The following is a 12180-nucleotide window of genomic DNA, read 5'->3' as shown; positions in this document are numbered from 1 at the left end:
ATTTGAGCAGTAACTCAAAACATACATGCTATCAGCACCGTCCCAGCCCAAAAGCCAAAACACAGCGCTACACCAACTACCAAGAAGGAGAAAAAATAACTGCTACTGCTGAACCCAGGACAATTGTTTAAATTTGTTTGCCCATGATTTAAATGTCCTCATGTCTGAATATTTGCAAGGAGTACAGATTTTGTGTTTTACTTAATTTGTATCTGAGGCTTAATAAAAAAAAAATTAAGAAAAATAGAGAGGGAAGACAGAAGAATCCATATTTATTCTTTATGTTGCACAACACACAAGTAGGGCTTTTTAAACCCTAAATTCAGAAAGGTATGTACATGCATCTCCTTTTGTGTCTGTCCGCAAATCTTTGTCACTGTGCAGCTGCCAAATTAATCACAATATCTGTTGCAAATGTCATAGAAACGGTACTTTAAACTCATCAGAATTCCTTAAGGAAAACCTACTGCAGCAGATAACTGGTTTTCAGATGCTTTTGAATTACTGCTGTGGGAGTACATGCTAAAAGCTTGTTTAAACATGGAAAGATATGTTGGTGGTCAGCATCTTATTCTTCAGAACCTCTAACTATTCATTTCAGTTGTTCTACTAGAAAATAGAAGTGAAAAAAGTGAATGTTAGAGATCATGTAAAAGTGAAAACTAAATTAGTGCTTTAGAGACTTAACTGATAACTATTAGTGATGTAATTCTTTCCATCTTTTTATACATTAAAGTAAACTTGGCAATAAAAAGGAAATGGTATAATTAATTTCATATGCCAATTTGCGAAACACTCGGTATATGAAGAATCATAGTTGGAACAATTTCTTTTAGTACTTTCTAACGCTAAATGCTTCTAATGAAGTCTAACTATAAAGAAATAAATATGTACGTGTGTATGTCTGGTTACATTCCTGTGCACTAAAGTGAAATAAGTTTTATAATCTTTTACCTATGGCAACAAAAAATCACAGAACAGGAATGTTCTTATATCTCCAAGGCTTAATTGTTTGTTTGCTGTTATGTGTGACTAATGATTAAATTGTTTGGAGTTTTGGTTTAGATATGGTTCCAAATAAACCCATGATATTTATACAAACTGAATTACTCTGGAAATCTCATAAAACCGTCTGCCTTATAAGATTTCCAGTATCTAACTTTTGTGCCCAAATATTTGCCTGTACAAGCATTTTCTGGGAATCTGGCTAAGAGTTTTGGTTAAACTGGAGAAATTGTAGTGGAATTATCTAGCCAGTGTCATGAAAACTTAATGTTTTGCTTATCCATCATAGAATTTTGCTTCTCTTAGTAGCAATATGTGAGCAGTAACTGGATTTTATTACTTTCTCATGTTTTCAGTTATATATATTGATTGGTTGATATTGTATTTCTTTCTGAAAGGAAGGTTTGAAAAAGGAAGAAATCAGAATGATAACAGAATTTATCGCTAGAATGTTCTCAGGCAGGCACTGAAATTGAGCTTTATTTGACAGCTTGTTGGTCAGGTTTAACAATGAATTGTTATCCTTTGATGACAAAACTTGGCATTCCTGTTTTCATACTTTATAAACAAATGACTGAATTTCCCCAAAAGTGCATGTTGTTTACAATTTGGATATTATTAATACTCAAACAATTGTGACTTGAAACCTGGTAAATGGAACTGCATTCTGGTTGCTTTTATTGAAATTGTTGAGGAAATTATGTCATCACACTCAGTGTTTTTAGTATTGGTTTCCATTGACAGGCTTCCATAGAAATAATTACACCCTTTTTGAAGTTTTTATGGTCTTGGAAATCTTGGAGTTGAGAGCACATTTGTTCTATGCTATATGATTCTATTTCTAATGGCATAGTGTGGCACATCTTGTCAGATTTTTAATAGTTTTGAATTGTAATGAAAGATATTTTTTGACATGCAGGTGTTCTCTGTATTTTAATTATTTCATTAAATTCAGTTATTTAATTAAAAAAAAACAGGGAGAAGGAAGCTGCAGGTATGGAGACTGAAATATAATATTTTCAACAGTAGAAGCAAGTGGAGTGGACACTTAAAAGCCTATTCATTATGGGCAAGTTTTTGGTCAGGTTTTTTTCCTCATAATTTCAGATGCACCTATTAATTTAGACTGTTCAATAACCAAAATGGATCAGTACACTGGTTTCTTTCCATCACATACAATCACTTCATTTCTATCCCATTCAACTAGAGCACGTAGGAAAATCTAGGGACAAAAATTAAAACAAATAAAATTTCCTCTTTTGGGCAAACTGAGAAGGAAGCTTTTACTACTCATGATTCACATTTTCACCATAGATCTATCTACCTATTCTAAGCCACTTACCAAGAGACTATATGAGGTCCAACAAGGTGCATTTATGTTGCAGATGGATTTGCTTATTAATGTTACATCCTTTGCAAAATAGTGACAGAGATTTCAAGTTTTTCTTGTCTGTTAATACCTGTGTGATTACGTATGAACAGATTAAGAGGATAAAGGAGAAAAAAAAATTCATTTTGATGCTACTAATAATTTCGTGTTAAAGATTCTTTGTCAGTCCAACTGATAGATAGGCATCTGAAATGTGAGTAGATCACAGCCCACTGAATTAAGGATGCAAATTATTACTTGGTAACCCAGGAATCAATAAGATGAGAGAGGATAGTCACTACTTGTCATATTTCTTTCCTTTCCAAGTTTTGGGTTAGACTATGGTTTGTTTTGAGTGCAAAGTAGTAAAGCTGATGAAAACAGTTACGTAAGGCAAGGTAAATATTAATTTCATAACCTGGTAAAATACCTGAATGAGCTGAATTGTAGCAGCTAAACCAGGAGAACCTGTATTTTTGATGCCAAGAAAACAAATTTGACTATTATGAGATAAAATATGTAAACAAAGTGAGTCTTTGTGTATGAAATTATTTTCCATGATTTGCACTTTTCTTAGGTTGTGTTTTAATAATGAAGGAGGAATTTCTGTGTCCTCGACAGTCATTTTCTACATATGCGCTACTCTGGAGATGCGTTTCTGTAGCTTTGGCAAAAGCAGCTTTATACATTGGCAGTATTATGTTTGGTTCATAAAGTCATTTTAATCTGGACCTTTGATACCTTTTGAGTTGACTACAGGACATTTTTGTTGTTCTTTTAAAGTGCCTCCCTTTCTCTACATGTATTTTCCTATATAGAATTATAGAAAGGGTTGGAAAAGACCTTAAGATCATCTAGTTCCAACCCCCCTGCATGGGCAGGGACACCTCACAATAAACCATGTCACCCAAGGCATCGTCCAACCTGGCCTTGAACATTGCCAGGGATGGAGCATTCACAACCTCCCTGGACAACCCATTCCAGTACCTCACCACCCTAACAGTAAAGAATTTCTTCCTTATGTCCAGACTAAACCTCTGCTGTTTAAGTTTTAACCCATTACCCCTTGTCCTATCACCACAGTCCCTAACAAATAGTCCCTCACCAGCATCCCTGTAGGCCCGCTTCAGATACTAGGAGGCTGCAATGAGATCTCCATGCAGCCTTCTCTTCTCCAGGCTGAACAGCCCCAAATTTCTCAGCCTATCTTCATACAGGAGGTGCTCCAGTCCCCTGATCATCCTCATAGGCCTCCTCTGGACTTGTTCTAACAGTACCATGTCCTTTTTTATGTTGAGGACACCAGAACTGCACACAATACTCCCAAGTGAGGTCTCACAAGAGCAGAGTAGAGGGGCCGGATCACCACCTTCGACCTGCTGGTCACGCTTTTTTTGATGCAACCCAGAATACGGTTGGCTTTCTGGGCTGCAAGCAGACACTGAAGCTGGCTCATGTTCATTTTCTCATTGACCAACACCCTCAAGTCCTTCTCTGCAGGGCTACTCTGAATTTCTTCTTTGCCCAACCTGTAGCTGTGCCTGGGATTGCTCTGACCCAGGTGTAGGACCTTGCACTTGTCATGGTTAAACTTCATGAGGTTGGCATCAGACCACCTCACAAGCATGTTGAGGTTGCTCTGGATGACATTCCTTCCCTCCAGCATATCAACAGAACCACACAGCTTGGTGTCATCGGCAAACTTGTTGAGGGTACACTCAATCCCACTGTCCCTGTCACCAACAAAGATGTTAAGCAAGGCCGATCCCTGAGAGACACCACTCGTTAATGGTCTCCAGCTGGACATTGAGCCATTGACCACAACTCTGCATGCGGCCATCCAGCCAGTTCTTTATCCACCAAGTAGTCCACCTATCAAACTGAAGTCTCTCCAATTTAGAGACAAGGATGTTGTGTGAGACAGTGTCGAACGCTTTGCACAAGTCCAGGTAGATGATGTCAACTGCTCCACCGCTGTCCATCAGTTCCGTAGCCCCATTATAGAAGGCCACCAAATTGTTCACGCAGGATTTTCCCCCTAGTGAAGCCATGCTGGCTGTCACCAAGCACCTCATTGTTTTTCATGTGCCCTAGCATGCCTTCCAAGAGAATCTGCTCCAAATATAATATCTGGCTTAAATCTCACAAGCCAAATTCTTCTTTTTGCTTCCTTTTGCTCTAAACCTCTGGTGGTTTAGAGTTGTGTTTGATTTATGGCCTTAATTTGCTCTATTGATGTGTGGAAAAAATGCAGTTGGATGGAATTAATTCTTTTTTTAGCTGATGTAAATGTAAGATGGATATGGACAAGGGATATGGTTTATTAAAGTTGTGTGTAAACGTTTTCAGTAATACTTGGATTAAAAAGTTGCCAAACCTCTCTGCGATTTTTTTCTGCCCCACTCTGGCAGTGATTCAGCACGTAGAAGGAAAGCAAGATGCTAGCAAGCAGTGGAGCTCTTGTGCCATAACTCTCATCATTTATGTCTTCATTTACTGGTCAACATTGCAGTCATACTTTTTTAGAGAGGTGCTGCTTGACTGAATTGGGAAATTTCTGTAAAATATTTTTATTTTCATAATCTGTCAGCATTTCATCATGTTATTAATTTAAACTGCTGAATGTAATGTTTTGGTTTACTTTCTTGTTTGAAGTGTGGAATAATGGAATCACAGAATCGGATCACATTTATAATATAAATGCCAACTATTACTGGCTTTTCATTTAGTATATTTTAGGACTAATTCTGAGGGGAACACTTTCCCCTGGGTGGATATAGAAGATTTTGGGAACTTGGTTAAGGCTTTCTTACTGTCCTTAACTCAACTCATGATTCCGTTGACTAGTTCTGCATTATTTCAGAATCAAAGGAACTGCTTGCAAAATGAGCTAGCAGTTTGTGGTCAGAACCTCACACATATGGTTGTTTGTGAATAAAGAGACTTGTTTTGCTCTTTGTATAACAGTCGTATTGTTGGGGCCTGTATCATGGGGAATATACATATATCTAGAAGATGACTGGGCTGGCACTGCATTTTCAGGGAAGGTATTCTGGCTTTTCTGACATTTGATAACCATAAGGATCCAGAAAGAACAAGAACAATGGTGGGTAGAAACTGTTTTAGCAATTCCTAACAAAAATGGTTGTAATGCATTTCTTTGTGTCGAATACTATTTTTTATTTTATTTTTCTGTTGAACAGGTTCTATACAGTTCGCTACAGAGAAAAGGGTAAAGACAAGAAATGGGTTTTTCAGCTTTGCCCAGTTACAGAGACAGTGGTGGACAATCTGAAGCCAAACACGCTTTATGAATTTGGAGTTAAAGACAATCTAGAAGATAGTATTTGGAGCAAGACTTTAAATCATAAGACAGTTCTGTCTAGTAAGTATTTGACATTAAATAATCAAACAGCTACTCAGTTTGACAGTATTTTCTCTTCTACTGCAGTAGAGTAAGCTACTGATCAGGTTTAAATGCTATTACTTATGTCCCTAATAAATTCTTTAGGAATTGGTAAAACTAGAAATATTTGAAAAACTGCCAGCTACTCTGTGAAGAGTTGCTCTCTTTTCATTGCAAATAGTAGACTATCTGTGGCAGGTTGGGCCCTTTATTGCCTTGCTGGAAAGTTGTATTTGAAGCTAATTTCCAGGCAGAGAATTACATAAATTGAGTTTGAAACGTGCACTGTCATGTATGTTTTTATTTGGGTTTTCATAGAAGCTGCGTACAGCATCTCTGGCTGTTCTCTCAGTCATATTTTAAGCTTTTTCTCCAAAGTCCTGAGACAATGCAGGTAAACTGACACCAAATTAACCCTTTAAACATCATGTACTGCTGAAAGAACCACTGCTATCATTGGAGGAAATAAACAGCTTCCCCCTTTTAACAAGAGGAAGAGGTGTCTTCACAGATGCTGTCTGATTTAATTTATTTTCCTCAGGCATTTACATAAAGGTATTAGCAGGATGTTGGTCAGAAGATGCTGCAAACACCTGTGCTTGGTACTTCTATCTTGACTCAAAATGTGAAAAATTGGAATTCTCATGAGACCATTATTCATATGAAGTTTCCATTTTCAAGTTGTAGGCAAGTTACACAGCTCAGTATACTTGAGGAAAAAGGATAAGAGCTTGTAACACTGCAAAAGCCCTCATACTCCCTAATAAAGAACTTTGCAGGCCTTCTTCATGAATTAGAAAGCTGTAAGTTTTAAGTACCCGCTCAGTACTCATAGATTCATTTTTGCAGTCCAGAATAATGCCATTGTTAAACCATGAACTTAATGTGGAGAAGCATGGTAGTCTTTTCCCATACCTGTCTCACAAGAAGGAACTGCTGTATAGCTCTAAAGAGGGTTTACTAAATGGCTTGTTTTCCTACATTTAAACATTTTAAAGTAATCTGTATCTCAAGGACTAGACTATATTTGAGCAGGAGGCAGTGAAGATATTCACTTTTTGTGTTTATAGTTAAATATAGTGTTCAAGAGTAATTGAAATGTCCACTGGCATCAACAGACCTTGTGTTTGTATAGAATGTATTTCTAAATGCTATTTTTTACAGACTATACATTTTTAATAGGCTAGAAGAATGGTTCTTGTAAGTTATGGAGACAGATAGAGTTTGGTTAAAAAATACTTTCTGGTAAGAGTTCATATTCTATGTAGATGAGATTTCTTTTTGCTAGAATGTAGACTTGTGTATTTGGTGGATGCTTCTGAAACAACTATATCCACAGAGCTTACTATTACCCTGTATGTCTGCATTCTGTTCTACTGATAAATTATCTTCTAATCAGAAAGTTCATAGAATCATGGAATCATAGAATAGTTAGGATTGGAAAGGACATCAAGATCATCTAGTTCCAGCACCCCTGCCATGGGCAGGGATGCCTCACAATAAACCATATCACCCAAGGCTTCATCCAACCTGGTCTTGAACACTGCCAGGGATGGAGCATTCACAACTTCCCTGGGCAACCCATTCCAGTACCTCACCACCCTAACAGTAAAGAATTTCTTCCTTATATCCAGACTAAACCTCTGCTGTTTAAGTTTCAACCCATTACCCCTTGTCCTGTCACTACAGTACCTAATGAATAGTCGCTCCCCAGCATCCCTGTAGGACCCCTTCAGATACTGGAAGGCTGCTATGAGGTCTCCACGCAGCCTTCTCTTCTCCAGGCTGAGCAGCCCCAAATTTCTCAGCCTGTCTTCATATGGGAGGTGCTCCAGTCCCCTGATCATCCTCATAGCCCTCCTCTGGACTTGTTCCAACAGTTCCATGTCCTTTTTATGTTGAGGACACCAGAACTGCACACAGTACTCCCAAGTGAGGTCTCACAAGAGCAGAGTAGAGGGGCAGGATCACCTCCTTTGACCTGCTGGTCACGCTTTTTTTGATGCAACCCAGAATACGGTTGGCTTTCTGGGCTGCAAGCAGACACTGAAGCCAGCTTATGTTCATTTTCTCATTGACCAACACCCTCAAGTCCTTCTCTGCAGGGCTGCTCTGAATTTCTTCTTTGCCCAACCTGTAGCTGTGCCTGGGACTGCTCTGATCCAGGTGTAGGACCTTGCACTTGTCATGGTTAAACTTCATGAGGTTGGCATCAGCCCACCTCACAAGTGTGTCAAGGTCCCTCTGGATGGCATTCCTTTCCTCTAGCATATCAACAGAACCACACAGCTTGGTGTCATTGGCAAACTTGCTGAGGGCACACTCAATCCCATTGTCCATGTCACAACATAGATGTTGAACAAGACCGGTCCCAACACCGATCCCTGAGGGACACCACTACTTACTGGTCTCCAGCTGGACATTGAGCCATTGACCACAACTCTTTGCATGTGGCCATTCAGCCAGTTCTTTTTCCACCGAGTGGTCCACCTATCAAACTGAAGTCTCTCCAATTTAGAGACAAGGATGTCTTGTGTGACAGTGTCAAACGCTTTGCACAAATCCAGGTAGATGACATCAGCTGCACTACCCCTGTCCATCAGTTCCACAGACCCATCATAGAAGGCCACCAAATTGGTCAGGCAGGATTCCCCCTTAGGGAAGCCATGCTGGCTGTCACCAAGCACCTTGTTGTTTTTCATGTGCCCTAGCATGCCTTCCAGGAGAATCTGCTCCAAGATTTTGCCAGGCACAGAGGTGAGACTGACTGGTCTGTAGTTCTGTAGTTCCCTGGGTCATCCATTTTCCCCTTCTTGAAAATGGGGGTTTTATTTCCCTTTTTCCAGTCATCAGGAACTTCACCTGACTACCATGATTTTTCAAATACGATGGCCAGTGGCTTTGCAACTTCATTCGCCAGCTCCTTTAGGACCCGCGGATGGATTTCATCAGGTCCCATGGACTTGTGAACGTTCAGGTTCTTAAGATGGTCTCAAACCAGATCCTCATGTACAGGGGGCCCAAGGTCTAGGTTTTCACAGTCCCTGCGTCCGCCTTCCAAGACTCGGGTGCTGCGGTCAGAGCCTTTGCCAGTGAAGACCGTGGCAAAGAAACCATTCAGAACCTCAGCCTTCTCCAAGTCCTGTGTAGCCAGTTCTCCCAAAAGTTTCTGGAGGGGGCCTACATTGTCCTTAGTCTGTTTTTTAGCCACTACATACCTATAAAATCCCTTCCTATTATTTTTAACATCCCTTACCAAGTTTAGCTCCAATTGGGCCTTAGCTTTCCTAACTTGGTCCCTAACTACCCTGACAACATCCCTGTATTCATCCCAAGCCATCTGTCCTTGCTTCCACCTTATATAAGCCTCTTTTTTCCTGTAAATTTTTCTCAGCAGCTCCTTATCCATCCAAGGAGGTCTCCTGGCCCTCCTGCTGCACTTCCTTCTAGTCGCGATGCAACACTCCTGAGCTTGTAGCAGGTGGTCCTTGAATGTTAACCAAGAGTCTTGGGCCCCCTTGCCCTCTAGGGCTATATCCCATGTAACCTTGCTAAGCAGGTTCCTGAAGAACCCAAAGTCTGCTCTCTTGAAGTCCAGGGCAGTGAGCTTGCTGCACGCTCTTCTCACTGTCTTGAGGACCTCAAATTCGACCATCTCGTGATCACTGCATCCAAGACTTCCGTGGAGCATCACATTTCCAATGAGCCCTTCCCTGTTGGTGAGCACGAGGTCAAGCAGGGCACCTCTCCTCGTCGGCTCCTTTATTGCTTGCAGAAGGAAGTTGTCTTCCACACAATCGAGAAACCTCCTGGATTGCTTGTGCCAGGCTGTACCGCTGCCCCAACAGATGTCAGGGTGGTTGAAGTCCCCCATGAGAACAAGGGCCTGTGAGCGTGAGGCTTTTCCTATTTGCCTGTAGAGTTCTTCATCCACAGGTTCCTCTTGATCAGGCGGTCTGTAACATATCCCCACAGTAATGTGTCCCATCACTGATTTCCCCTTAACCCTGACCCACAAACTTTCTGTTAACTGATCACCTGTCCCCAGACAGAGTTCCATACTCTCCAGCATATCCCTAACATAAAGGGCAACTCCCCCTCCCCTCCTACCGGGCCTGTCTTTTCTAAAAAGCCTGTAACCTTCCATTCCAACACTCCAGTCAAAGGAGCCATCCCACCATGTTTCGGTGATGCCTACTATATCGTATTATATCATAGCCCCATAGATGTGCCCACATCTCTAATTCCTCTTCTTTATTCCCCATGCTACGGGCATTTGTATAGAGGCATCTGAGCCGAGCTCCAAATGAAGCCAGCTCATTGGCTGGAGCGACTAGAGTATTACTACACTGCTGTGAGCATTTATTATAGGTGCTGGCAACTGACTGGGTGTGTTGGGATGGAATGATGCTCCCCTCCCCCAACACAGCTAGTTTAAAGCATCCTTGACAAGTCTGGCAAGCCTCCCAGCAAAGCCACTCTTCCCTTTATCAGAGCAGTTCCACTAGCCCCCAGTAGGCCTGGCCTACAACTTTGGGCCCCATGTTCAAGACACCGAAACCCTTGACTATGACTCCACCCTTTTAACCATTTATTAACCTGTCCAATCCTCCTTGCCTTTGGAAGGTCCTCCCATGTGTCTTGGAGAATTGTCAAAAAGACTATCTGAGTTCCAGAACCCCTGACCACCTCTCCCAGAGCTCTGTAGTCCTTCTTTATACTCCTCAGGCTACTACTATCTATATCCTTAGCACCCACATGTATCACTAGAAGTGGGTAATAGTCTGTGGGACTTACTAGAGCAGGAATCCTCTCTGCAACATCCCTGATCCGTGCCCCAGGTAGGCAACACACCTCCCTTGCGACCGGGTCAGGCCGACAGATGAGCGCTTCTGTCCCTTTCAAGGCAGAGTCCCCTACTACTACAACCCACCACTTTTTCCTGGCGGCACCAGTAGAGATCTTCTGTACCAGTGCACCAGCCGAATGTTTCTGATGCAAGTGCATTTCCTCATCAGCCCCCTGCAGGACAGCAAAGCGGTTCTGGGTGGGTACAGTAGATTTAGGAGGAAGCCCCTTGCTTTTAATTGCTCTCTTCCTCCTTTTGTTGTTTTTTTTTTTTTTTTTGTTACTAATTCCCAGCTTCCCTGGTCAACAGCCTCCTTCTTTCCTCCATGAGTTAGAGGGGAACCTTGAGGCCTCTGTGCTGTTTGGTCCTGGAGCAAGCAGTCCTGTTTCCTCTCAGCTTCCCTGACGTTTTGCAGCTTACTGACAGCATCCCGTAGCTCAGCCACCTGCAGGAGGCAGGTTTAAGATTCAAGCCTTTCATATTATCAGTGCATAGTAAGTAGATAAAGAAGCTGCAGGCAGTAAACAAAGAGTAAACATTTATTATGCATTTGTAGCCATCTTCCTGCATAGGAGCTTACCAGTAAGAAAAACTGTCAACTTTTTAACCTGTTTTAACTACTGTCATGTAGCAATTCAAGTTTCTTCATATATTAAGAAGCATTTCAACCTAAACCACACATTCTTCACTATAGATTTTCATTTCTTACTGTAGAATATATAAATGACTATAAATCGAAATTCCTCTTGCATGTTCTTGTATTTATTGACTCCATAGGCCAAATTTTTCTTACATAATAATCATGTTGAGAGGAATTGGGAGGAGAATCTGGTTTTAATTCATTATTCAAGGAAGACATAAAAGGCATGGCAAAGGTTCAACATTTACTTAACCAAAAATTACCAAAGGAGATTAAAATATCTTATTTCTGACCATCTTAGCATGATTTTCTCATTAAATCAGTGTGAAACTTTTGTCGGCTTTCCCTTGTTGTTAAGCAAATAGTTCCTGAGAAGTATCAAGCACTTTGAAAGATTGCTTTTTCAAGATAGGTTGCCAGCTTAAATGTGTTTCAATTTATGTTTCTTTATACTTGATCTTTTCCTAACATTTATCTGTTTTGGATGGAATTATGAAGAAATACAGTAATATTTAACTTGTCTTGTCTTTACATGCCTGTTGACAAAATGAGCAGTAAGGTGTAAAGGTGGAAGATGTAGATGAAGTGTGAAGTATCATGTTAGAATATAAGAGCTGCTGGGAAGGACTGTTTCTCCTGCGTCTGCATTACAAGACGTTTCTAATACTAAGAAGCTAGGAGTAAAAGCATAAGAGAAAAAATTCAGGTATTAAATCCCTGGGTCACTTTGTTTATATCCTGAGATAAAGGAAATCATGTCAGACCCAAAGGGAAGTGATATGCCTATGCTGTACTGCCAGTGATAAATCTGTATTTTTTAGAAGAGCACTTAAAGAGCACAAAACTACTGGAGACTTTCAAACATGCTGCTTTTAGCCAGTCCTAGTACCAGCCTGAGAGATAGATGCAGA

The 12180-nt window shown here is 40.7% G+C and overlaps 1 protein-coding gene across 5 annotated transcripts in view; it reads left to right on the top strand.

Annotated features, from left to right (window-relative positions):
- Nucleotides 1-12180, top strand: part of ABI3BP (ABI family member 3 binding protein) — a 158023-nt gene that overhangs the window by 38946 nt on the left and 106897 nt on the right. For all 5 annotated transcript variants that reach the window (XM_031051267.2, XM_031051266.2, XM_031051265.2 and 2 more), the window contains exon 5: nt 5578-5759. In XM_031051267.2, the coding sequence (XP_030907127.1) occupies nt 5578-5759 (182 nt within the window). The remainder of the gene's footprint in view (nt 1-5577; nt 5760-12180) is intronic.

The sequence above is a fragment of the Melopsittacus undulatus genome, chromosome 2 (assembly GCF_012275295.1).
Source record: "Melopsittacus undulatus isolate bMelUnd1 chromosome 2, bMelUnd1.mat.Z, whole genome shotgun sequence".
Classification (NCBI taxonomy): Eukaryota; Metazoa; Chordata; class Aves; order Psittaciformes; family Psittaculidae; genus Melopsittacus; species Melopsittacus undulatus.
This window is presented reverse-complemented; position numbering and strand designations above follow the sequence as displayed.